General features: G+C 56.5%; 1 protein-coding gene and 1 pseudogene across 7 annotated transcripts in view; one reads left to right on the top strand and one right to left on the bottom strand.

Moving 5' to 3' along the window:
- Positions 1-27,229, top strand: part of SORCS2 (sortilin related VPS10 domain containing receptor 2) — a 587,909-nt gene that overhangs the window by 342,792 nt on the left and 217,888 nt on the right. For all 7 annotated transcript variants that reach the window (XM_032254109.1, XM_032254110.1, XM_032254108.1 and 4 more), the window contains exon 3: positions 15,757-15,856. In XM_032254109.1, coding sequence (XP_032110000.1) covers positions 15,757-15,856 — 100 coding nt within the window. The remainder of the gene's footprint in view (positions 1-15,756; positions 15,857-27,229) is intronic.
- Positions 25,938-26,056, bottom strand: LOC116534081 (annotated as a pseudogene).

The raw sequence follows: 27,229 nt of genomic DNA, 5'->3' as shown, positions 1-27,229 counted from the left end.
GTTGGTGGTGGGGTGGGGGGCCCTTCACAGCTCGGGAGCCGGGCTGCGGTGTTCAAGCTCAGCCCCTCCACTGCTACCTCCTGTTCTGGCAGGGGGGTTGTGCTAGTGCCCCCAGCACTAGGATGTTGAAGGGACTCAATGAACTCACACGTGCAGCACGCCCAGGACTTGGAAGTGACACACGCAGGACGGAGGGGATTTGTTGTTACCATGGTTACAACTGCCACCCGATTTACCGATTTACCTCCATCTTTAAGAGTTTTCTAATCAGAGACACTGGGGACACGCAAGGTGACGACGTCTGAGGGCCGCTGGCTTGGCCCGTCAGTGTTGCCGCTGACTTACGCGTGGTTTTGTATTCCACAGCCGCAGGACTTGAAGCATTCGCTGAGCTTTCTGGGGGCGGGGAGTTGTTTGTGCTAATTGAGTCTTATTCCCTAATGAATTTTTGAATTTCATATGTAGATGTGATCACGCACGTTTTAAAGCAGAATTCCCTTTCGGTTGGCTCGGGCCTCATCTGCTCATGTCCTGCGCAGTTTTTCCTTCTGTTCGGAAACACTCAATGCATCATTTGGACTGCCTTTCGCAGAAACCAAATACAGTCAACAGGACCTCGAAAAAATCAGTGTAGAGTGTCAGATTCTATAATCTGGGAACTGGCATACAAAAATGTTGTCATTTTGTTCCAAGACCCCCTACGGATAAATGGAGGCTCTCGTTCTAAAAATATTGAGTTGTGAGAGTTTCTTGGATCTAAGAAGACATTTTTTAAAAAGCCACATGGAAGTTCAGAGCGTCCCACTGAGAAGCCCCCATGGCAGACCTTAACCCTGGGAAATTACCCAGGACATGGAGTCTGGGGAGGAGTTAAAATACTGAAAATGTTGTTCACAAGTAACCCTTGCTTGTCACAGCAATCAAGAGAAAAACATGGATTTCTGCCATGCACAGCACGTGGTGGGCACTCAGTATTTGCAGAATAAACTTGAAAAAGTTCAGCCTAAGGAGTGACCTGTCAATAACGCCGCACACTCTGGGCGGAATATTACACAGCAGGCAGGACGTGCTGGCCGTTTTGTGATGAAGCCGGAACGCAGATCTGCGCGTACCTTGTAACTGAAATGCTGTAAATACGCTCACACAGGAACCGGGGCTAGACAGGAACCGAGGGGCAGCGGGTCTGGCGGGTGGTGAAGGCGCCACTGATTTTCTTCCGGTCACCCTTGTTGTTCTCCATTGCTTCATTATTGTTAAAGCGTTCCGAGAAGAATTGAGGACACGTTAGCATATCAGGAAGGGCGTTTATTTGACCGTATGTGGATTGCTATCTTTCAGGAATTTTCTGGGAATCCAGGTCACAGGGGAGGCTAATCCATCGGGCTTGACCCCAAGCCGGGTCTCTGGTCTGACTTGGCAGCTCCCACGCACCCTCCTGGGCTTTCTTCCAACTCTGCCCTGTCCGTCAGCCTGTCCCACTTCACTCCTGCTGGGAATCCCCGGGTGAGCCCTCTCCCGGAAAGCAGCTGCTGAATGCAGAAGTTCTTTTGGTCTGCGTTTTTCGGGGTCCGCCGACTCCAGCTAATTCCACTGTGTGGTTCTTTGCCTCATCTGTTCGGGTGCTTCCTGTCTGAAGTAACACTCTGGGTTTGTTTTTTTTTCTGAGATGCAGTTTTGCTCTTGTTGTCCAGGCTGGAGTGCAATGGCGCAATCTCAGCTCACTGCAACCTCTGCCTCCTGGATTCAAGCCATTCTCCTGCCTCAGCCTCCCGAGCAGCTGGGATTACAGGCACCTGCCACCACACTCAGCTAATTTTGTATTTTTAATAGTGACAATGTTTCTCCATGTTGGTCAGGCTGGTCTCGAACTCTTGACCTCAGGTGATCTGCCTGCCTTGGCCTCCCAGAGTGCTGGGATGACAGGCGGGAGCCACCACGCCCGGCCCAGCACTCTGGGTTTTAGAGTGGTTTCCGTCCTCCCACATAGGCTGGTTCCTGGGGACGACGCGGGGCCAGTATGCCTTGTACCCGGCAGCAGGAGGTAGAGGCAATGGCCTGGCCCAGTCACAGGAGGTGCTCGTGTGTCTTTCCTGACCAAATGCAAAGCAACGAGCAAGCACTGACTTTCCCCCAGCCCTCGTGTAGCCCACACCATGTCAGGATGGCCAGAGACTCGCCTCTACCTGGCCATAAACTTGGCCTGCCCCCTCCAGTCCCCTACCAAACACAGCTTCCTCCAGTTAACCCAGCCGTCATGGTGTGTCTGGATCATCCAATGGCTGCTTCACACTGAGGCCCAACACAGTGTCAGGTGCAACGGCAGCTCTCACCTGCTGCCTGTGAGGGCCGCCAAGGTAACTGGAACCTCTTCTCCCCCACCTGCTGCTGCTGGCAGCCTCGGGCCTGCAGGCTCTGGCCTACCAGCTGGCTGGCATGAGGCTGGAGGGTGGCTCCGTCACCCACTGTGGCTCTTGGAAGTGCCAGGTGGAGGTTTGCAGAGCAGCTGTAGAGCAGGCACCTCTGCTGGAGGCCGACAAGGCCCTGCGTGCTGAGGGGAGCCCAGGCAGCTCTGCCCGTGCCAGGAGAGCGACCGGGGCGCACCCGGGAGCTCGGGCCTCATTCACCCTGGATGGTTAAACACAGATTCTAAAGACTCCATCAGTTGGGGCAGGAGCCATTGCAAACACACGACCTTGTGCCATTTTAAGATCTCCAGACACAAACCCAGCCAGAACCACGGTGCCACTTCCCTCCCGCACAGCTGGGGGCCCACAGCAGCTGCACAGTTTCGAACTTGAGTTCGATGGAGTCTCGCTTCATCCTTCCTGACCCTGGACAAGTGACTTCACGTCGTGAGTCTCAGTCTCCCTGTTTGTACAGGAAGAGCTGGAATGGGGATGAAGGAAGCAACCTGGCCGGTGTCTGGCAGACAGCCAGCAGGTGGTGGCCCCGGCTGCCTGCGCCTGCGGAACATGGCTGCCCATCGCCTGCCTTGAACCTCTGCCCTCATTGCTTCAGTGCGACTGGACTGGAGCATCTGCTTCCCTAGCAGCACTGGATTATCTCAGGGGAGCTCCCCACAGTCCGCAGCACCCACACCCCTTGGTCTGACCCCCTCTGCCCCTCCTTCCCCTCTCCGCTCCTGCAGCTCCTTGGCCGGGCCTCTCAGAGGGCACACGTGGGGGCTTCTGCTATGCTAGAGTGGCAGCTGCATTCAGGGGTCCCTGTGCATGCTCTCAGCCCCACAGGAGCCTGGGTTCCTTCTGCTCAGCAGCAGGGGCAGGGAACATCCGTCCCTCATAGAGGAGCTGGGGCAGCCTAGAGTTAGGCCCTGGGGTTCCTGCTTTGCCAGGCTTACCCACTCCTTCAGTGCTGGTTCCTGAGGAGGTGCGGGGGGTGGGGGCAGCCTGGAGGAGGAGGGCCCTGGTGATGATGGTCCTCTCGGGGTGTGGGGTTGGCACTGTTGGCTGACCGCTGGGGACTCACTTCCCGCTCTGAGTGGCTCCTATGATTGCACTGGCACCACTGGCTCAGAAGTTCCCTGCCCACCCACGTGCACGCCTGGTCTGGCATGCAGCCTGGCACAGTGTCGGTGCTCAGGAGCGGTCTGGCACTGGAGAGCTTCAGTTGCCACAGGAATTTATAGATGGGGAGGGACCGATTCTCACTGAGTCAACGAGACGCAGTTGGCCAGGAGTGAGGGGGGGAGGCGTGTGCTGCTTTTCCGTGGGTCATGTCCCAGGTCGTGCCCCCGTTTCCATCCCGAGGGTGTCAGTGAAGGCTGCAGGCAGGGGCCCTGAGGTGGGAGGAGGGGTCCTCTGGGATTAGGCCTGGCCCAGCTTCATTCTGGAAAGGTCTGCTAGTGAGCATCACAGCCCCAGCACCAGGGGAATCAGAATACCAGTGAGCCATGGCAGGCGGCTGCACCCACATGAGTTTGGGGGTGAGGTGGGGTTAAGGCGATGCCCTGAGCCCAGGGGTCACTCACAGGTGAAATGACACAGCTCCTGTGCTGTGTTGGGCTGCAGTCAGGGTCCAGCGTGAGCGTCGGAGAATGTTAGAGGTGCCCAGGATGTGCGGGGCGGGTGCCATGCCGCACTAACCCCTCCGGGACACGGTGCACAGCTCAGGGGACAGCCTGGGGAGCTCAGAGAACACAAGCCTGGAGCCACTGCGTCACCCAACACTGAGTTTTTCGATGTTGCCATAATCTTGGGCGAGTGACTTAACGTTCCTTGGGCCTCAGTTTCCTGGTCTGTGCACTGGGAAGGTGTCCTGCTGTTCGGATGCGGTCGTGAGGTCTTGGCGAGGTTCCCTTCACTCTGTCCTCTGCTGGTGTCCGGAGCATAGTGGGCACCGATCTTGCTAACTCCACCCCATGCAGCTTCCACGCCAGAGGGCCTCCTGCTCTCCCTCCGTATGGCTGTGGGTCATGGGTTCAGATCCCACTGCCTTCGCTGCTGCGAATTTGGGCAGCTTGCCTGGCAGGGTCTCCTCACCCCCCACACTGCGCACCCCTCCGGTGCAGTGCCGTCTCCCTCCCCTCTGTTCGCCCAGCTCACTGGCACCCGATGCCCACTTTCACACTCAGAATCTAGAGCACATTCTGGAATTTTCTGGAATGACTTCATGCCCTACAAGCTCCGTTGTCACCTCAGTTCCGTCTTCCTCTCTGATCCTCGGAGGGTTTGTTAGAAAGTCTGGGCAGCGGATCAAAGCCTCCTCTTTGCGGGTCCTGTGGCGCCATCGGTCCCGGGTGCCACAGCGGCCTGCCTGTCTTCTCCTCTCATAGCACAGACCGAGCCTGACTTGGAACGCGCTTGGAATGAATTCCGCTGGGAAAACACATCTGTGTCGCCTCTGCGAAGGCTGAGGTTCCCGTCTGGGGCCTGCTACCCATTTCCCGTCCCTTTGGGCATGTCCCTTTCCTACTGGGCCTCAGTTTTCCCACATGTAAAGTGCAGATGTAAATACACGCACCCTCGAGAGGGGTTCTGGGGTCCACTTGGGGGGCCGTCCAGCTGCCAAATGCAGGGCAGGTGCTGGCACAGCCTCTCGGCTGTTAGGGACACACATGTCCACAGCGGCTGCACCTTCAAGCAGGGAGTGGTCCATGCCGTAAGCAGGGGACAAGCTGGAGCGTGCCGGCTTCCCTCAAGTGGCACAGTGACGAGGGCAATGCCACTGCCCACCACACCATTCCTATTTTGTGTGCGTTCTACACATACCTCTGGAATCCTGCTTCATTAACCCTTTATTCAGATAAAAAACCTGTCTCAGAGGTGCAAGCCTCACCAAAGCCTAGGGCTTGCGGGTGGACGGAAGCGCCAGCCTCGAAGGTGGGAGCTGTATTTCACACCTGCGTGTGGCTTCCGTCTTGTGTTGGCAAGTGGAATGAGGAGAAGAGGGGCGCCTCACCCTGAGGAGGAGGGGCGGGCACTGCACATATGTCCCCACCAATGGAGTAATTACAGAGGAGGAAAATGGCTTCATTAAATCATTTTTTAAAAGTGTGTATGTACAAACACTCGGCAATTAAGCAGCCGATTTGCAAACAGCAATTTTCCAACTGCGCTCGCCTTCCATGTTTCTATTTGCCCATTTTTAGACTCTGGTTTCTTATTTTTAATTGGAGTAAATGTGGATAGGAATGATCACCTCCTGAGTTGCTGGGTGCAGTTAAAGAACTTTGTGGAGCTACTGAGTGCTGGAGAGGTCCCCTGGGGGACAGCAGCAGGCACAGAGGGGGGACCCTCAGTGAGCACTGTCGACCTCATCCCCTCACCCTCTTCCCCTTCCCCTTTTCCCTCCCTCCTGCTCCCTCCTCCTCCCTCTCTTTCTCCCTCCTTCTTCCCTACTCTTTTCTTCCCTCTTCCCCCTCCCTCTTCCCTCATCCATCTCCTCCCTTTTCCCTCTATCCTTCACTTCTTTCTTCTCCCTCCTCTTCCCTCCCTCTTCCCTCCTCCCAATCTTCCCTCCTCCTCCTCCCTTTTCCTCCCTTTCTCCCTCCTCCCTCCCTCCTTCCTCTCTCCCCTCTCCCGCCTCCCTCTTCCCCCTCCCTCTTCCCCCTCCCTCTCCCGCCTCCCTCTTCCCCCTCCCTCTTCCCCCTCCCTCTCCCCCCTCCCTCTCCCGCCTCCCTCTTCCCCCTCCCTCTTCCGCCTCCCTCTTCCGCCTCCCTCTTCCCCCTCCCTCTTCCCCCTCCCTCTTCCGCCTCCCTCTTCCCCCTGCCTCCCTCTTCCCCCTCCCTCTTCCCCCTCCCTCTCCCCCCTCCCTCTTCCGCCTCCCTCTTCCCCCTCCCTCTCCCCCCTCCCTCTCCCGCCTCCCTCTTCCCCCTCCCTCTTCCCCCTCCCTCTTCCCCCTCCCTCTTCCCCCTCCCTCTTCCGCCACCCTCTTCCCCCTGCCTCCCTCTTCCCCCTCCCTCTTCCCCATCCTTGCCTTTCTCCCTTTTCTCCTTCCTCCCTCTCTTTCTTCTCCCTCCTCCCCCTCTTCTCTCTTCCCTCTTCCTCCCTCCCTTGTCCCTCTCCCTTTCTCTCCCCTTTACTTCCCCTTCCTATTTCCCTCCTCCCTCCGTTTCCTCCCTTTCTTCCTCCCCAGCAGGGCAGGCTCAGGGGTCACTAGGACGGCGAAGGAAGGATGTGCAGGAATCCGATCCACGAGTGCCAGCACCAGCGCTTAGACTCAGACACTCAAACCCAGTTCCCACATGTTCAGTGGGAAACTGTGGCCCAGGGAGGGAAACCCGCTCACCTAAGGTCACCGGCCTTCAGGCTTGGCACCCAGAGCACCTCCAAAGGAATCACGTGGGCATTTATTAAGTACCAGCTGTGTGCCTGGCCAGTAGAGGCTTGGCTCCCCACTCCATCTGGGAGACCTGCCTGGGCTTCAGGATGGGTAGCGCTGGATTTGGGGTTCCTCTGAGGGTCCTGTGCTCTGGCGGTCTGCTGAGAGACAGGCCCAGCTGTCTGATGTGGGGCCAGTGGCAGCCCCCCTTCTCTCCCTCTGCTCAGCCCACCACAAGCCGGGGCAGCAACTGAGCGGGACACAGCCTCCATCGTGCTGACCCTGCTGACCAGCCCCTAGCCCCCTGCCCACAGGCCGCTGTCACATGGTTGGACTCTCAACCCCTAGCTGTGTCTAGCACCCAGCACTGAGCCCAGCGCCCCGCAGACATTCAGCCCGTCACTGGGTCACACAGGCCCCTCACTGCTCCACCATGCTCCCCAAAGCCATACACTTAAACCTGCCATGCCCCCCAGTGGTTCCAGCAACAGGGTCCCCTCCCTCCTTGGTCCCATGGGGCTTCCCACTGGCTCAGACTCTTCCTAAGGGTGACCTGCTGCCTGTCTCCATTTCTTCATTGAAAAACAGGAGCTCCCTGGAGGTACATGGAGATTGAAACAGGAAGGTGAGGTGCTAATTCAGAGTCTTCCTCGTGTAGAATAGATCTGCTCAGTCAGTGCAACTGCCTGTAGAGAAGTGAATAGAGTCGCCCCCAAAATCCGCGTCCTCGAGGATCCTCAGGGGTGATCCAGGGCCTTTGCAGGTGTAATGAGCTAAGGATGGAGTGAAAGCAGTCTGGCTTTAGGGTGGCCCTACATCCAACATGAAGATGGAGGCAGAGAGGGGCACCATGCCGCCCCAGTCCGAGGGACGCCTGGAGCCCTCAGCACCTGGAAGAGGCAGGAGGATCCTTGCCTGGAGATTCCAGAGGGAGCTCAGGGCCCTGCCAGCACCTTGACTTTGGACTTCTGACTCCAGAACCATGAGGGGACAAGCTACCCGGTTTGTGGTATTTGCACAGCAGCCTGTGACCTCAGCCCATGCCCTGGCCTGCCTTCCCCATCATGGCACTAGAATTGCCTTGTCTGGTTGAGTCTTGTTCCTTGCACAGCATTGAAAACACACAGGAAGTGGTCAGCAGGCTGGTGTGGGCTTTGTTTTTTTTTGCATGTTCTCTGAAGGAAGGACATCGAGAGTTTAGAATAATGGCCAGACAAGCGGCACAGCTGCCCTTGCTCTTTCCCCAGAAAGTGGGATGTGGCGGCACCTCCTACCCGAATCTCTCTTCCCATGGGCCTGGCCTCCCCGGCACCCTGAGCTGTCTGCCCCTCCCCATCCCACTGCCACGGCTCGAGTTTCAGGTCTTCTAACCACGATCCAAGAGTCTGAACTCTTCCAAAAGTCCAGGCTTGGCGTGTGCACTGCAGAAAGAAACACACTCCTGTAGAAAGACAAGGCCATCCATCACTGAGGATCCTGTCCCCCGGGGACCCCTGGTCTGCAACAGAAACCCGGCACGTTCCAGAGAGCAGGGGCTTATCCTGGGTCCTCTTTCCCTCTGACATAGCACAGGGAGAGGCAGAGGCCGGGCAAACCCGCTTGGTGTTCCCCAGCTTTGCTCCTTGCAGTAAATCTTCATCATTAGATATCATCACGGCTACACTTACTTATCTGAGAAGCAGATACTCAGAGGAAAGAAGGCAGTGAGACAGAGACTCTTGAGTTGCTCACTAGGAAAACGCAGTCAGGGCAAGAGGCTTCCGGGAAGAACGGATCCCTTTCTGGTCTCTCAAAAGGGGTCTGGGAGGCCAGACAAGAGCGATACTTGCGGGGTTCCTGCAGGTTAAGGGTGTGTGGTCACAGCCTTTTATGTTAATGGGGACCCCAGGGATGCCTGATTCCAATGCTCTGATGCCCCAAAGAAGAAAACTAATGCGAAAATCCATAGTGGGCTGCCCAGGGAGCAGCAGCGGGTGGATGAGCCCAGACTCCCCAGCTGCTTCACCCAGGGGCTGTCCTGACTCCCAGCTCAGCCCCTCCACCTTCCCCCCAGCAGCATGGCACTAAGCAGTGTCACCCCATCATCATGTCACCTGGGGTCCCCTCTGTCTGCTCCTTCAGCCTGACACCTCCAGCAGACCCAAGTCACTCCAACTAAACTTCCTATCCTTCCTATCCTCCCCCTCATCAATCACCTGTCCTCACCTGCAGACACCTGTCCCCTCCTCAGTCACCTGCCCCCTCTTCAGTCACCTGTCCCACCTCAGTCACCTGCCCCCACCTCAGTCACCTGCCCCCACCTCAGTCACCTGCCCCCTCTTCAGTCACCTGTCCCACCTTAGTCACCTGCCCCCACCTCAGTCACCTGCCCTCTCCTCAGTCATCTGTCCCCACCACAGTCACCTGTCCCCTCCTCACTCACCTGCCCTCTTCTCAGTCACCTGCCCCCTTCTCAGTCACCTGCCCCATCCTCACCTGTCCCCTCCTCAGTCACCTGTCCCCTCCTCAGTCACCTGCTCCCTCCTCACTCACCTGTGCCCACCCCAGTCACCTGTCCCCTCCTCACCTGTCCTCTCCTCAGTCACCTGTCCCCACCTCAGTCACCTGCCCCCTCCTCAGTCACCTGTCCCCACCCCAGTCACCTGTCCCCTCCTCACTCACCTGTCCCCTCCTCACTCACCTGCCCCCTCCTCACTTACCTGTCCCCACCTCAGTCACCTGTCCCCTCGTCAGTCACCTGCCCCCTCCTCACTCACCTGTCCCCTCCTCACTCACCTGTCCCCACCTCAGTCACCTGCCCCCTCCTCAGTCACCTGGTCAGGAGTTCAAAACCAGCCTGGCCAAGATGATGAAACCCCGTCTCTACTAAAAATTCAAAAATTAGCCCGGCATGGTGGCGTGTGCCCATAATCTCAGCTACTCAGGAGGTGGAGGCAGGGAATTGTTTGAACCCAGGAGGCAGAGGTTACAGTGAGCGGAGATCATGCCACTGCACTCCAGCCTGGGCAACAGAGAGAGACTCTGTCTCAAAAAAAAAAAAAAAAAAGTGAAAAGAAGCAGGTAACATGGAAAGGCATGGAAGGACCTTAAATGCCTATCACTCAGTGAAAGGAACCAATATGAAAACTTGTGAATGCTAGGATTCCAAAGGGGTTACATTCTGGAAAAGGCATAACTATAGCAATGGTAAAAGGATTGGTGGTTGCCAGGAGGTAGGGGGTGGGGGGATGAATCGAGGGAGAACAGAGGATTCTTGGGGCAGTGGGGGATGCCTGTCATTCTACATGTGCCCAGACTTGCAGAGTACACAACCCCCAGGGCTGGCCCTGACATGAACTCTGCACTCTTGTGGTAATGATATGTCAGGGTGGCCTCACTGATTGTAACAAGTGAGTCTCTCAGTTGGGGGCACTGATGGTGGGGGTGGTGTACAGGTGGGGTTGCTGTATGGGTTGGGACTTGTTAGAGACAGAATGCTTGTTTTTAGGTACTGTAAGGAAAAGTAGCATTCAGACAAAAAGTTTTTTCAGCAAGGCAATTTTACTTTCTGCAGAAAGGGTACTCCTTGTCAGCTGTCTTGCCAGGAGCGTACAGTGAACAAAGGAAAGGCAAGCATATTTATTCTTTATGCATTGAGTCTTTACTGCTGTGTCTGAGCTCTGTGAGTTGGAGCTAGCCTTCACAATCTAAAGTAAAACTTGATTGGCTAACAACTTAAAACTTTTCTAAATAGGTAACAAACAAGAAAGAGGAAGTTGCTTACAAAAGGACTTAGAACAAGTATCTTGGTTATGTAGCTGCCGGTCATGCTCACAGGCACATAGTACATTCTGTGTCCTTGTACTTTAACCAAGATATTTGTGCTGGATGTGCTCACAGGCGTGTCCCAGCTTGCAGCCTTATTTGGACTTCCTCTTTTCCTTTGTTCTACATTGCCTTTACCTATTTAGAAAAGTTTTAAGTTGTTAGTCAGTCTAGTTCAGTTTAGATTGTGAAGTCTGGCTCCAACCAACAGAGATCAGACACAGCAGTAAGGACCCAGTGCGTAGAGAATAAATACACCTGCCTTTCCTTTGTTCATTGCACTCTTGTGGCAAGACAGCTAATAGAAGCACCCCTTCTGCAGAAGGTAAAATTGCCTTGCTGAGAAAACTTATTGTCTGAATGTTATTTTTTCCTTGTAGTACCTAAGAACAAGCATTCTGTCTCAACAGGGCAGAATTGTATGGGAACTCTCATTTCTACTCCATTTGCTGTGAACCTAAAAGTGCTTTAAGAAATAAAGCCTATGGGTTAAAATAAAGAACAGGTAAAATTAATTTTAATCACAGATTTTAATTAACTCAATATAGCCAAAAGATTATGTCAACATGTAATCAATATCCACATTATAAAGAAATATTTTACATTCTTTTTAATGCTAAGTCTTTGAACTCAGTGTATATTTTGCAGTCCGAGGGCATCTCGATTTGAATGAATTCACATTTCTAGTGCTGGAAGGTCCTGCGGGTCTGTGGTGCTGCACAACAGCACAGGTCCAGCCCTCTCTGTGGCCCTGGGAACCACCCGCTGCACCTACCTCTGGCCGCCCTGTTATCTCTCAAAGCCCATGTGGGGACACTGCTTCTGAACCGGCTCCCACACACACTTTGGACCCGGCTCAAATGCACACTGGTGTTCGGCAGATCAACGCCTCCCACAGACGTCTGTGTCCGAATCCCGGGGAGCTGTGACTGTGCTACCTTACATGGCAGAGTGGACCTTGCAGATGGATTATATTAAGGATCTTGGGATTATCCTGGATTATCCTTGTGGGTCTTTGTAATCACAAGGAGGGAGCCAGAGGGACATGGGACCGTGGCAGTTGGCGCTGCGATGGGAAGCAGAGTGGAGTGACAGACTCCGCAGTGGGGGAAGGGGCCTTGGGCCTCGGACTGCAGGAGGTCACTAGCAGGCGGGAGAGGCAGGGCGTGGGTCATCCCCTGGAGCTTCCAGGCAGTGCCCACACTTTCATAAGACCCCCTGCAGACTCCTGCCCTACAGAACTGTAGATAATGAATGTGGCTGGTTTTAAGCTGCTGAGTCTATGGGCCTTTGTTCCAGCAGCCACAGATACCTCACAGCCCCCTCCCTGCCCCCTGCTGTGAAGTCAGCCCACCAGTGTTAGCACCCCGCCTCTCAGCCTGGGGCCTTCCTGCCAGGAGCTCCTTGTGCATGGACGGGAGAGGAAGGGACCCAGACTAAGGCGGGCAGGAAGATGCAGGGATGGAATTTAAAAGCTTTAGATGTAAAAGTTATCTGGTCGGTGATGGATTAGACCTGGGGCAGGCTGGGGGGCCGAGGATGGCGCCCGGACGCCCTCGGTTTCATGTTCCCCCTGGTGTCCCCCAGGGGGACATGCCTGTTGCCATTGCTGCTCTCTGCTGCAGTGTCTGATTGCTTGTGCTCTCTCTGTCTCTCTCTCTCTTTCTCTCTCTCATCTCTCTCTCCCCCCAATAGCAGCCAGCCTGTCACCCCCCCCCACCATGAGAGCAGGAGACAGTATCCGTGCTGCCCATGGATTCCACCCTCTGTGTAGTGATGGGACACGGAGCAGGTACTCCATATGCACACGTCATATGAAGGAATATGAATGAGGGGATGAATTTGGATTCCTAGGCTCGTAGTGTGGGCCTTAAATCATAAAAAGTTAAATATAGAGGGAATGAATGGGTGAATGGACCAACCTATGTCCCTAGTATCTAGCAGGAGCTGGACTTGGGAGTCATAGATATCTGAGAAACTGGGTTTGCATTGTCTGCAGGGCAAGGGGCTTCCTAGGCTCCTGCAGCTGGTATTTATTTATTTATTTTTTTGAGATGGAATCTTGCTCTGTCACCCAGGCTGGAGTGGTGCGATCTTGGCTCACTGCAACCTCCACCTCCCAGGTTCAAGTGATTCTCATGCCTCAGCCTCCTGAGTAGCTGGGATTACAGACACCTGCCACTATGCCCAGCTAATTTTTGTATTTTTAGTAGAGAAAATACATGGTTTCACCATGTTGGCCAGGCTGGTCTTGAACTCCTGACCTCAAGTGATCTGCCCGCCTCAGCCTCCCGAACTGCTAAGATGACAGGCATGAGCCACTGTGCCCAGCCAGGAGTGTGCTGTAAATGGACCTGTCTTCCCTGTCCTCGGGGCCCTTGTACCTGGAACGCAGCTGCCGTCACAAAGTACCACCGTGGTGATCTCTCTTTCGGGGTCAGAAGTCTGAGAGTGGTTTTTTGGAGGCTCTGAGGAAGCCTGTGCTCCCTGCCTGTGCTCCCTGCCTCTCTCCCAGTGTCCAGTGGCTGCCGGGATCCTTCGTGCCTTTGGCCTGCAGCCGAGTCACCCCACTCTCTGCCTTTGTCTTTGTGCGGCCGTGTGTGTGTGTGTGTGTGTGTGTGTGTGTGTGTCCCCCAATTTCCAAATTCTTATGACACCAGTCATACAGGACTCAGGGCCCACCTCATCCAGCATAGCCTCATCATAACTGATTGTATCTGCAGAGATTCTGTTTCCAAATTAGGCGGTACTCACAGGTTCTGGGTGCACAGGAATTTGGAGAACACTTCTCAACCCCATCCAAATGCCTTTCCCCAGCCAGGCACAACCTCTCTCCTTCCTTCTGGGCTTTGTGCAGACATCACCTTGTCAGAAGGGCCTTTCTACCACTCCACAACCCAGCGGCCCCCGCCCCTCCCTCCCCACCCGCAGCCCCACACTGTGGATTGTCCTTCCCACCCTCATCACATTTGATGCTGCCATATTTTTGCTGCTTTATCGTCCATCTGCCTCACCCCATCTCCCCTCCTAGAAGAGACGCTCCTAGAGCAGGGCCCTTGCTCACGGGCTCCCTGCTGCAGGCCACGCCTGGCAGGAGCTCTGCAGCTTGCAGGTGTGAGCAGGCTCCTCTGTCCCAGGTGGGGGAGCAGGACTGATGCCGGCTGGAGCCTGGGCTCAGGCGAGCAGTGCCGGGAGTGAAGGGAAGGGAGGATTGAGAGGTATTTGGGAGGCAGAATCAATGGACAGGTCTTGGAGATGGCTCAGTGGGCTGGGGAAGGAAGGGGAGGCTTCCCCTGCATCAAGCTTGTAAACACAGTCATTTGTTTCTGCAAGGGCCCTGGAATTTTCTGGGTCTCTGGATCAGATCGATCCTCTGCTAATGGGCCTCTCTCTGCGTCCTTCCCAAAGAAAATCAATTCTCTGAGGTTTGAGAGTAAGTGCGCCCTAATTACACCTCCACTGGGCTTCTTTGTTCGCTCCAGCCCAGTCCTCCCTGGGGAGGCCAGGGGCAGACAGAGGCCAGACGGGTCCTCAGGCCCCTGCTATCCTGGGGAAGAGCTGGCCCCTGGGAATTGGTGGGCTGGGGGTTGGGGGTCTGCTCTTTGTCCTGGCCTAGGAGGAACCTTGTGACCCCGAGGCCTGTGAGGGACACAAATTCTGGGGACCTGTGGCCACATGGCCACCATGCCCAGAGATGATAAACAGGTCATTTTCCTGGAGCGTCAGTTTCACTTGAAGATTTAGGAAGGAATTACCTCCATGTAGAAACCACCAAGGATGTGTTCTAGGAGGGCATTAGACAGCTCCCCATGGGGCGGGGTGTTTATACTAAAGCAGCTCCAGGCCTGTCCCCTCGGCCCCCACGGGACAAACTGGGTGAGTCTGAGAACATTGACCTCACAGTCAGGCCACACAGCAAGTCAGTGCAGGCCGGACTTGGAGCCAGGTGCTGGGGTCTGACGCAGAAACACGGAAGCTCCTGGTTCCTGCCCAAACCCTCCTCGCCCGAGCTGGGGAGTTGCCCCCAGTCCCTGAACTCAGCTTCCCCCAGTGTGTCTCAGCAGTGATCAGACACGGGGAAGCCCCTCGAGGCACAGTGCCCATGGCAGGAGCCCCACAGCCACGTATTCTGTCTCTGTTCTCCCCGCCTTGGGTCCGTGTCTGGACTCTGCATTGATAGAGCAGGGGTGAGATGGGAAATGCCTCCCCAAGCCCTTCTGTGACCCTCTCCGGCACACTCAGGTGTATTCTGCAATCCCAGCGTATTTTAACAGGTGATGATAAGAGGTGTTGGTTTTAGGGTCTCTCTCTGGGACCTTAATCTTCAATGGAGAATTAATTTCATGTCCTGATGCACGGACAGCTTCCAAACAGCAGATATGAGGTTGCCTTTGTGGCTTCTCTCCCTCTTCTTGCCGGGGAGCCAAGGTGCTTTAAAGCTCAGTGTAACCCCAGATTCTCATGTGGCCAGCAGGGCCTTGCCCCAGGCGGTACTGAGCGAACAGCCCCATCTCCCAGCACGAACCCAGCAGATGCTGCTCCCGGGCGGGCACAGTGCTAGGGGTCTGATTTCCAGCAGCCACCCGAGCTCCGGCACCTGCCTGTGGTCCCCTACCATCCTGTGCTGCAGGTGGTGGCCAGGGTGGAAGATGGGGCTCCCTGGAGGAGCTCAGAGTCCAGAGAGGGAAAGAGGCAAGCAGGCGGGCACAGGGACGCCTCAGCACAGCTGGTGAGTGTCCTGCCTGCACACAGACCATCAGCCTGAAATCAGACGGGCCAGCGTCAAGTCCTGAGTGGGCCACTTATTAGCTGTGTGATTCCAGGCAGGGAACTAACCCCTCGGAGGCGCCTCTGGTCATCTGTGAGATGCATATGGTGACCTAGAGGTGCCCGGCACATAGGTGGCATCGGGGAGGAGTGGCTGGCTGGGATTTGGAGTCAGAAGGACCTGACTTTGAATCCTAGCTCTGGAGCTGAGCTCCACACCTGCGGGCGTCCTCAGTGTCCCTGAGAAAGCCCAGTCTCCTCTCCTGCCTTGTGGTGATGCACTGCCCCCAGGCAGAGTGCCCAGGACTGCACTCAGGGTGTCTGGGGCACTCTGCCTGCACGGGCACAGGACAGGGGCTGGACCCGGAGGGAACATGACTGACAGCTGTCCCCTTGTTCCCCCAGGTCGTCAGATTTCGGGACGTCCTACACCAAGCTCACCCTGCAGCCTGGCGTCACCACTGTCATTGACAACTTCTACATCTGCCCGACCAATAAACGGAAGGTAGGTGCTGCCGGGGCGGCCGCCGCGCTGGCTGAAGCTCTGGCTCTGGCCTTGCGCCACTCACTCTGCAAAGCAAGGAAGCTGCTGCCCTGCCTGCAGGCTCCCGCTGTGGGCCGGCCGGAGTGAGATGCTTCCCTCCCAGCTCTCTCTGCCACTCCTCCCACTGCCATCTGACACCGTTCTGTGCTTTAAACCAGAGGCCAGGCTTTGGAGGAAGGCACCATCTGCATACCTGGGGCACATTTGTCTCCCCCCCCCCCCCCCCCCCCCCCCGGGGGGGGGCGCCCCCCTCAGGGCACAGCAGGCAGGAGTTGAGGGCCTGGAAGCAGAGAGAGACACAGCTGTCTTGGGTTGAGAGCCCTCGGAAGGCAGCGCTGAGCAGGCCTGTTCTTCGGAAATTAGTTGTTGATCTGGTTTTGATTGGGCTGTGACTTTCATCTGAGATCTCTGCTGTTTTCTGGGTCTGGAGGAACTTCTTGATTTTGCTCTCTGGCTGGCTGTAGGAGAGAGGGGTGTTTCCAAGGCTACCCACTGTGTGTTCCGTGAGGAGACCCCTTCTGCAAATGTGTGTCTGTGTTCTGGCCCACCCCCCGAGCCAGAGCAAGGTCAGCAGAGGCACCAGGGCAAAGCTGTCCTGCGAACCTGACTCCATTCAGCAAACAGTTCACGATCGCACAAAGGGACCTGGACAGACCAGTGTTCACATCCCAGCTCACCTCTCTGTGCCTCAGTTTCTTCAAATGGGATGTCACCCACAACTTGCACAGAGAATCATGAGCTCTAGAATCAGGCACCCAGAGCCCCTGAGTGGTGCTCGGCACCAAGTGGCACACAGGCCCCTGTGCTCGGCTCTAATGGTGACTTTGAAGGAGAGATTTGAGCAGCTTGGAGTCTGTGAGAACATCTGTGAATCAACAGAACGTCCCAGAAAGGGAGTCATATGGGATGGTGATACTCCAGTGGTGCCGGACTGTCCTGGGGGACGGTGATACTCCAGGGGTGCTGGACTGTCCTGGGGGATGGTGATACTCCAGGGGTGCCGGAGTGTCGTAGGGGATGCTGATACTCCAGGGGTGCCAGAGTGTCATGGGGACAGTGATACTCCAGGGGTGCCGGAGTGTCGTGCGGAACGGTGATACTCCAGGGGTGCCGGAGTGTCGTGCAGATGGTGATACTCCAGGGATGACAGTGATACTCCAGGGGTGCTGGCGTGTCATGGGGATGGTGATACTCCAGGGGTGCTGACGTGTTATGGGGGACGGTGATACTCCAGGGGTGTGGGAGTGTTGTGGGGACGGTTATACTCCAGGGGTGCTCGTGTGTCATGGGGGACAGTGATACTCCAGGGGTGCTGGCATGTCGTGGGGGACAGTGATACTCCAGGGGTGCCAGAGTGTCGTGGGGATGGTGATACTCCAGGGGTGCCGGAGTGTCGTGGGGACGGTGATACTCCAGTGGTGCTGGATTATTGTGTGGGACTGTGATACTCCAGGGATGTGGGAGTGTCATGGGGGACAGTGATACTTCAGGGGTGCGGGAGTGTCATGGGGGACAGTGATACTCCAGGGATGTGGGAGTGTCATGGGGGACAGTGATACTCCAGGGATGTGGGAGTGTCATGGGGGACAGTGATACTTCAGGGGTGCGGGAGTGTCATGGGGGACAGTGATACTCCAGGGGTGCCAGAGTGTCGTGGGGGACAGTGATACTTCAGGGGTGCGGGAGTGTCATGGGGGACAGTGATACTCCCGGGGTGCTTGCGTGTTGTAGGGATGGTGATACTCTAATGGTGCTGGATTGTTGTGCGGGACCGTGATACTCCCGGGGTGCCGGAGTGCTGTGCGGCACGGTGATATTCCAAGAATGCTGGAGTGTCTGACTGGTTGCACTGGTGCAGGTTCACAGGGGCTCGGAGGCACTGGGCGCACTGGAGCTTGGCAGCCTCTGCTGAGCCCACAGGCCTAGCAGCAGCAGTCCATGAAGCAGACTGAGTGCGTGCAGCCTCCATGGGGCTGCCTTGGTGGTCTCCCGCATTTCTTTATGGAATGCCATTTCTCTTCCTAAGGCAGGTTGCTTTGCTGTGTTTTGTTTGTTTGTTTGTTTTCTCTTCTTGATTTCTGCTGTAGGAGCTTCCAGGTGGACAGGCTTGGAATGCAAAGCGGGGAGGGCTGTGGCGGGGAGGTGAGGGAGACCCGGCCTTGGGGACCACAGAGGCACCTGCTGGAAGGCCACATCTCGGCACGTAGGGAAGAGGGGCAGGTTGACCTGAGCTAGCCCCTGCTTCTTCCCAGCCCCAGCCCTGGGGACTCACACGCCCGATCTCTCTCCATTCCTCAATGGCTCAAAGACGGGGCATTATTCTGCACTTTCCAGGGCAGAAAATTGGATGAGAGAGGTGAGATTTGCCCATTCTCACAGCTGGTGGGGCGGGGGGCCTGGATTTGAACACGGCTTCACCGAGCCCAAAGCTGAGGGTGGAAGGCACTGTCCAGGCTCGGCAGCAGTGAGGCCTGCGCCTGCCAGAAGACCCGAGCCCTGTGGGAGCAGGAGCAGACACTGCCTACCAGTCGGCTGTCACCCCTTCTTCCTGGGGTTGTTGTGATTCAAATTCCAGACAAAGGCAAGTGGCTGAGGGCTGGCGCTGACCGAGTTGAGGGCCCTGTAGGATCCCAGATTCCAGCCAGCATTGGAGGAGGCCACGCCCTCCACCTCCTGGCGCAGCCTCACGTTCCTGTCCATCCAACCAACCCGGTCCTGGTGGCCTTCCCGCCGCTGCCCTTCTCCTCTCCATGCAGGGGACACTCTGCTCCTGTCCGTCTGGTCACCAGCTAGGAGAGTCCACAGGTGCCTGGGATGTGACGGTCTCTCCAGGATCAGCCCCACAGGCCACATCTGTGTTTGGAAATGTGAAGGGCAGGGCAACAGTGGCGGGAACGGAACCAAGAGAGACTGAGGCCCTGAGGTCAGGGAAGGTGTCACATGGAGGCTGGCCCAGACAGCGCGAGGTCAGACAGAGCTGCCTCTGCACGGAGCAAGCTGGGACATGGCCGTGGCCTCCGCTGAGCCTCAGTCTCCTGCCCTGGAAAGAGGGTGGTTGGGAGGGCCCAGGAGATGATACACAGAATGCACAGGGGCCAGCAGAGGGGCTGCTAGGCTGCACTGAGCCTTCTGTGCAGGCCAAAGGCTGGGACTCCGATGTGGGGCGCTCAGCAGAACTTCCTCTGCAGGCAGCTTTGGGGAGGTGTCTGCAGTTTCAAAAGCAGATAAGCTCTGAGACACGTAACTGGAATCCCTGGGCGCAGGCTGGATTTCAGAGCCAGGACAGTTTGGACATTTAGCCTAGAAATATCACTGTGAGCACAGGATTGTTTCTGACGGTAGCCTCGCGCCCAGCACAGAGGCTCAGCTGATTTTAAAGGAATGGGATGAATGAATGAGTCAATGAGTGTCACAAACAGCAGTGTGTGCTGCTAAGCACCCAGTAGCCGCGTCGGGTTGACCTGGGTGCAGACACTGGATTTGCAGGGTGGTGTAGAGGACGGTGTCTGCACCGGGGAGTCCCTGTCCTCAGTCCAGCTCTGCCAGGTCCCCGCCATCAGGGAGCTGCAGGCGTCTCACTTGTAAAGGCGGCAGTGATCGAGGGTGGGCTTGACAGGTGAGCGCCTGGCAGAGCCTCACTCCAAATCGCCTTTTACTGTCAGCTGAAGAGAAGCCCCAAAGATGTCCTGGTCCCGACCCCTGGAACCTGCGAATGTCAGGTTCTATGGCAATAGTGACTTTGCAAATGGGAATAAGGGGAGGATGTGGTGATGGGAAGTTTCTCCTGGGTTGTCTGGGTGGGCTCAGCTCAGTGTCATGACAGAGTCCGTGTGGAGGGTGGCAGGAGGGCCAGGGCTGCAGGGAGAGCTGGGAGACGGAGCCGAGGCTGAGGCGGGGCCAGGATGGGGCCGCAAGCCAAGGAAGGCAAGCACCTCCAGAAAGAAGTTGGAAAAGCCGAGGAAATGGACTTGCACCAGAGCGTCTGGAGTAACCAGCCCTGCCAACAGCTTGCCTTTAGCTTTGTGCCCACCATGGCCAGGGTGGAAGGAATTTCTGTTGCTTCCAGCCACAGAGTGTGTCGTGATTTGCTGCAGCAGCCGCGGGAGGCTAACACAGCCACTGTTTTGAGGAGGGGCTGCAGGGCTGGGGCTGGGAAGAAGGAGACCGGGGGTCCTGCCCACCCCATGGCCACCCAGTTGGAACTGGCCTCCTGTGGGCCCTCCCCCTTCTGCTGACACACTGACCTGATTCCTGTCAGACCCCAGGTAGCAGGAGTAGTCACAGGTGCAGGCAGGGTTGGGCCTCTGGATGCCCCGGTTTGGGCCTGTGCTCACCTCTGTCCCACCTCCTCACCACAGCACAGAACTGACCCTGTCTCTGCTAGGCCATGATCCCCCAGGTTGGAGGCACCAGGAGGCCCTCCAAGGGCCTCGTTGAACCTGAATTTGTTGCTTCCAAAACTCCTAACGCTGCAGACACTGCTGTCTCGGAGGCAGGAGGAGCAGTAGCGGTGTGGGGCTGAGCGTGCGGTGGACGCAGGGCACCGGGAAGCAGCAGGGATTGGGATGAGAGGCTGCTCTGAGGCTGAGCGCCTGGCTTCTCTGGCTGGGGCATAGGGTCCTGTGCATGGGTCTGAATCTGGCCCTGTTCCCTTGAGCGAGTGTTAACCGGCCTTGTCCCAGCGTCCTCATTGGTGAAATGGGGGTAGTAGCCATGTCTGCACTGTAAGGCTGATGGAATTAATGCAGTGTTCCTTGTCAAGGGCTCGGATCAGGGCCTGACCCAAGGGAGGCCCCACAGGTTACCCCACCCCGTTCTCCTTAGGGGGAAACACGGAGGCCCTCCTGGAGAGCCATCTGAGAGTGTAGGTTGGCAACTGGCTGCACGGTGACCAAGCCTCACACGTGTGGCCCTGGTGAGCTGTGTCTGTTGGAGGAACAGGTCTGGCTGTGGAGCAGAGGCCTCGTCAGGCGGCTGTGCTGGGCACAGGGGCATTGCCCTGGCCCTGCTGACCTGCACCTACCTGGTTCCCTGGGACCCAGCTCAGGCTGCTCATGGTTGGCATGGCCTGGCCCACACCTCTGTGTTTAGGGAACGAATGAATAGTCAGTGATGGGAAGCAGGGCAGTGATTTGTTATCTAACCAACAGGGCGGCATGGATTTCCCCGTGACGCTCCCGGCAGCCGCGCTTCTGCCTCTGGAGGATGAAACATCGGCTCCTGTCTGCAGAGGTGTGGACGGGCCCCGTGCTGAGTGGGGCTGGGCCAGAGGGCACGTGGGCTGAGAGGCCGAGGGCAGCAGAGGGCACAGGCTCTGGGCGGAGGCTCCGCTGCTCCTTCTCTATTGGTACGACTGTAGGAAAGCCCCTCCTCTGCCTGAGCCTCAGTTCCTTGTGTGTAAAGCGTGGTCGTGATGGTTGAAAAGGATCACCTGGGTTAATGCATCCACGGTACCCAGAATCAAGCCTGGCACACGGTTGGATGATGGGCTTCAGCAAGTGGGAACTCAGGCTGATTTGGTTTTAAATTCATTTGGAGGCAGAAAAACCCCAGTTACCATTCCACATAAAACGAATTTGACTTTACATGTCAAGTGAGGAGTGGGGCAACCCAGAGAAGCTGCTCAAGGCAGGAGAGGAGACTCAGGGTGTGCAGGGCTGGCGTTCAGACCCTGGCAGGCTGGTCCTGGGGAACAAGAGAAACCCATGAAGACCGTGGGACAGCAGCCAGGTGTGATTCCTCCCTGCTCCTCAGCCGGGCACAGCCCCTGGCACTCAAGCAGAACTCAGGAGAGATGGACGTGACGGGCTGGGAAAGAGATTTTAATGGAATATGAAGCAGAAATGGCCTTGATCATCACATGAAATGTGTCTACTCGTAGTTTCTTGATGCCTTCAGCTACCTCCTTGGGGATCATTTTTGGGGTATCAGGCTTTCGGCCAGAATCAGATGTCCCCATACTCAGATGTGTGGGTGGGGGCAGGGCCTGCCTCAGGGGCACCGTTCATTCACTTCTGTTACCCAGGGCAGAAAATGGAGGCTGAGGGAAGCTTGGGGCATCGTCCAAGGTCACCCGGCCAGCAGACCGCACAAAAGCAATCACTGACATGTGGTTCTTAGCCTTGCACGAGGGCTTGAACCCAGGTCTGCCAGACCCTAGAGCACCCCTCGCTATGCTCCAGGCTCCCCAGGTACCCCTGTGGCTAAGTTCTAGCGAGCTGGTGGGGCTCCCTGTGTCTGTGCGAGCGCAGCCCGGCCCCCTCTGCTGGAGGCAAGAGACCGGCGGCTCCTTACTGCTTACGGGGCGCGGTCTGAGGGCTGCTGAGCCGTGTAGCTCTGGGCAGAGCCCATTCCCTCTCTGGGCCTCAGTTTCCCCATCCCTTAGAGGAGGGGGCTGAACTGAAGGCTCTGCAATCCCCCTTCTTGCTCCACTATCCCAGCCTGTCCTGGTCTCCTCCCAGGGCGATCCTCTGGGAAGAGAAGCAGCCGGGAAAGGACATGGCCATGGGCAGATCTTGACTCGGCTCCATCCACTCTGTGCCCTGGCCATCTCCACGGTGAGAGGACAGCTTGAACGGGGTCGCTGAGCCCCTCCCAACACCCACACCCACCCATTCAGCAGATATGGGGCTGAGGCCCTACTAGGCGCTGGGCTGTGTGCATGGTGCTAGAGACAGAGCCCTTCCCTTTGTCAAGTCTTATAGAGAACAGATACGATTAAGTTCCTACTGTGCACTGGGTCCCTTGCCGAGCACAGGGGAGCAAAGGTGAACTGGACCGACTCCTCTAACCTTCCAGAACCTCTGAGGGTCTAGTGGGGCCTGAGAAACTGAACCTCCCTGCTGCAAGTTTGTAGACAGAATGAGAAGAGGGTGGCAGTGTCTCACACCTGTGATCCCAGCATGCTGGAAGGCTGAGGCTGGAGCACTGCTTGAGCCTAAGAGTTTGAGACCAGCCTGGCCAACATAAAAAAATAAAAATAAAAAGTAGCCAGGCCTGGCACGTACGGTCCCAGCTCCTCAGGAGGCTGAGGTGGGAAGATGGACTGAGCCCGAGAGCTTAAGGCTGCAGTGATCTCTGATCCTTCCACTGCACTCCAGCTTGGGCCACAAAGCGAGACACTGTCTCAAAAAAAGGAGAGGGGGCAGAGTCAGCCTTCAGCCAACAGAGGATTGACCCTGGTGACTCTGATCAGGAAAAGACCCCTTTGTTTACAGGGGCAGTTGCAGGAGCGTAGGCCTCGCTGAGTCCGCCTCTCCGTTATTGGATAATGGATAGGTTTTGCAGAGATGTGAATACTATCAAGAGGTCCATTGAGCAACAATTACAGGCCGAGCAGCACCTCACAGCTTCTTGGAGACCACTTTGCAGCCTGTCTTACAAAACGCACTCCCGTGTATTTCTGCCGTCCTGCAGTGGAATCAGCACTCCCTGGCCTCCACGCTCCTGCTATTGTCCTGGCCTGACCTGAGACCCTGGGGTCCCTGATGATCCCCAGACATCCCGGGCAGTGCTCACATCAGCTTTGGCCCCAGGAACCCTGTGGCACAGGAAGTGCAAAGGCGCGGCCCAGAGGAGCTGGCCCAGGCATGGAATTTCTGCCAAGCGTCATGTTTTCTATGAAAAATTTATTTGAATTTGCATCTTACTTCATTATAGATCAGTGTTGGTTTAAATATTAAAATCACACACACATTTTCACCAAAAATGCTTTATGTGAAGCTGGTGATCTGGGAGAAGGCTAAGTCCTGGGACACCCTGGCCCACCCACCCAACACCTGCACCCTTGACCCCGGATGTGAGAAGCACAGGGTTAGGACAAGAATCCCCGTGAGTTCATCCCTGCCCTCATTCGGCTCACTTGCCCGTGTCTTTGCTGGGAACTGCCACGTGCCAAGCACTGAGGATTGAGCAATGAATCAAGTGAAAATTTTGTCTTTAAGCAGCTCAAAGTGTTGCAGAAAGCAAAACCCCCGCTTGGCAGAGGTGGTGTGGTCATGATAAAGAACAGCCTCTGTCCCGAAGGCCTTTTATGAAAGCTCAGCCTCGGCCTCTAATCCCTACAGCAGCCCTGCTGGGTAAGGATGCTCATGGGCCATTGCACAGGTGAAAGGGAGAGAGGCCCAGAGAGGCCAAGGTGCTTCCCCCAGGCCCCACGGCCGGTGGGCAGCCAAGTCAGGACGTGCCCCAGGCCTAAAGGCTCCCGCAGTGCTGCCCTGTCACTGCCCCCCAAAGCCTTGCGGCAGCTCTGTACAGACACCAAAAGCCTGTGCTTTAGGCAGGGGGCCCTGCCTGGAGCTGCGGATCAGCTAACAGAGGTTCCCAAGTTCTCTGGACCTCAGAGTCCTCAGCAGGAACATGGCGTGGTGGTGCTGCCTGCTCTCCAGGCCCCAGCTTCATGGGACCGAGCCGAGTCCCAGGCTCCTGTTGAGGCCGTGCCCACGTCCGCCTCCCGTGAACTCTTTGAGTGCCTGCGAGAACGCACAGCCCAGCACTTCGTTCAGCTCTTTGTCTGTGGGTCTCTCTCCAGCCCACGTGTAGGGTGGCCGGCTTGCTTCTCTACCACACTGGGCTCTAAGGGCAATCTCTCCCTCCTTGTCTGCCCTCTCTTTTTCTCTCACTCTCTCTGTCACTTTCTTCCCTCCACTCAGAACCCCTGCCTTCAGCCCTACAGACTGTTCTGGGATGCAGAGGCCCTGCCCACTCCCTGTTGTGGAGCCCCGCCCCCTCCCTGCTGTGAAGGGCCCACCCTTTCTGTTTTGGAGGCCTCACCCCCTCCTACTGTGAGGCCCCGCCCCTCCCTGGCCCTGCCTCTCATTCCTGCCACCTGCTGACCTCTTGGCCCACCCAGGGTTTTCTTTCTTCTCCTGGGCCTGAGTTGTGCATGGTGGTGCTCAGAGGCAGCGCAGATTAGCCCAGGTCCCATGGACATAGGACCTCAGGCTTCTTCCATGGCTCGGAACCCCTGGGAGCCCATTGGCAGCCCCTCCTCCTCACCCCTCATGGGCGAGGGGGTCCCTGCCCTGCCTGCCCTATCTTAAATCACTAGTGGTTATCAATTACTGTGACAACTCTGTTCCTGCGGCCGCACGCGGTGATTTGGGTTGAACTGTGGCCCTCAAAAAGCTGTGTCCATGTCCTAACTCCCATCCCTGCCAATGCGTCCTTCTTTGGGAATAGGGTCTTTGCAGCTGTCATCAAGGTCAGATGAGGGTCGTTTCCAACATGACTGGTATTTTTATAAGAAAAGGAGAAGAGACTCAGAGACAAACGAGACAGAGGGTAGGTGGTGAAGACACACTGGGAAGAGGAGAGGGTCAGGATGACAGAGGCAAAGGGGAGTGAGGCAGCTGCAGGACAGGAGCCCGAAACACCAAAAGCTAAAAGGAAAGCCTGGAGTGGACTCTCTCCCAGAGCATCGGGAGGCACTGGTGACACCTTCATTTAGAGCTCACAGTCTCCAAAATTGTGAGAGGACACATTTCCGCTGTTTGAAGGCACCAGTGTGTGACACGTTGTCTCCGCAGCCCCGGATGCTGATGGGGATGGAGTTGCTCACGTGATCCTCAGAACAATGATCAGCATTGTGTTTGCCCAGTTTTGCAGTTGGGGAGACCAAGGCTCACAGGAGCTGAGTAATTTGTTCAGGATGGGTGGGCGGGGATTCAGGTTCCCACCTGTGAGCACAGCACTGCATCCCACGCTCCACCCACGGTTCCTCTTCCCTCTGAGGAGGGACAAAGGCAGGAGATGTCATGCCTCATCAGACCCTCACTGGCCCAGTGACCCACAGGGCCAGGCCATTCGCAGGAGGGAGGAGATGGCTCTCTTGATGGGGGAGTGGCCTACATGGACAAGGAGGGCTGGGCTGGCCAGTGCATGGCAGTGGACAGCCCAGGTTTTAGGGGGCCTTGGAAACCAGGCTGAAGGACACAGGATGGCACAGAGCCCTGGAGGCTTCCATGTGGGGGGTGATGAGGTCAGATGTGCCAGTTGGTTTGTTTGTCTATCTTTTTTTTTTTTTTTTTAATTTTTTTTTTAAAGCCTACAGCACCCGGTATTCCCAGGCGGTCTCCCATCCAAGTACCAACCAGGCCTGACCCTGCTTAGCTTCCGATATCAGACGAGATCAGGCGCATTCAGGGTGGTATGGCCATAGATGCCTATCTTTTAAGAAAGTCCACTTGCTGCAGTTGGGAGACAAATGGGGTGAGGGAGACTGAGAGGTAGGGAGGGTCACCCGTCAATTCATCCCTTCATTCATCTGTTGATTCATTTATTCATCAATCCACCAATTCGTCCATTCATCCATCTGCCTACCCACCCATCCCTCCACCTACCCGCCCATCTCTCCACCCACCATCCATCCCTCCACCCAGCCAGCCAGCCAGCAATCCATCCACCCATCCACCCACCCATCCACCCACCCATCCATCCATCCACCCACCAACACACCCATCCATCCAGTCATCCATCCACCCATCCACCCAGCCAGCCAGCCATCCATCCACCTATCCATCCATCCATCCATCCCTGAGATGGGAGCCCTGGAGAGGTGGCAGACCTTAGTGTAAGCATGGAGAGTCCAGGATGGGACAGGCAGAGTTCACCAGCCTGGGCATCCAGAGGCGACATCCAGCAGGCTCAGGGCAGCCAGGTGGGGGTATGGTCAAGGCCGGCAGTAAGAAGAGCTGCATGTGCCCCCCACCACTGCAGATTCCAGGGGTGAGGTCTCAGGCGAGGCTTCCTCCAGCCTGGGACAGGCTCCCTGGTCTCTCTCCTGGTTCCACCCTGAATTCTCTGGTCAGCTCAGCACAAAAGAGGAGACAGAGGGAACTGGGGCACTGAACACCCTAGCTACGAGTGAGCTAGTTCAGGGCCCAAGCAGGCTCTGAGCACCCACAGCTCTCTGAGAACAAAGCCGGGCTCCTGGAAGTCCCCTGCCATCCCCAGGCCTCCCCCATGGTTGAACATTCAGGGTGTGGCTGGGTCCTTCGAGGGCTATTTCTATGAGGGGCAGGAGCCCCTGCCTGGTGGGAACAGAAGCCTGAGTGTGGAGCCCTGAGGAGGGCTAGGAAACAGCTGAGGCTAAATGGGCCATCCTTTCCAATCAGCGATGTTCTCCACTTCCCTTGATAGCCAGGCATCCTCTCCTGTCCAGGAGAAAAATGGCTCAATTGGGCTTATTGCTGTATAGGGCTTTGTCTCAGAAATAGAGTGAGCCCTGGGAACTTCAGCCTAATGCATGGAGAATTATTCCCTCTTAAAGTCGATAGGTTATCGTAGGAGAGGAGGAAAAAGAAAAAAAACATCAAGCTGCTCAGAAAATAAGTC

Source organism: Sapajus apella, unplaced genomic scaffold (genome assembly GCF_009761245.1).
Source record: "Sapajus apella isolate SASKATOON/1434 unplaced genomic scaffold, GSC_monkey_1.0 scaffold85, whole genome shotgun sequence".
In the NCBI taxonomy this organism is placed as follows: Eukaryota; Metazoa; Chordata; class Mammalia; order Primates; family Cebidae; genus Sapajus; species Sapajus apella.
The sequence above is the reverse complement of the archived record's forward strand: the minus strand, read 5'-3'. Positions and strand labels throughout refer to the sequence as shown.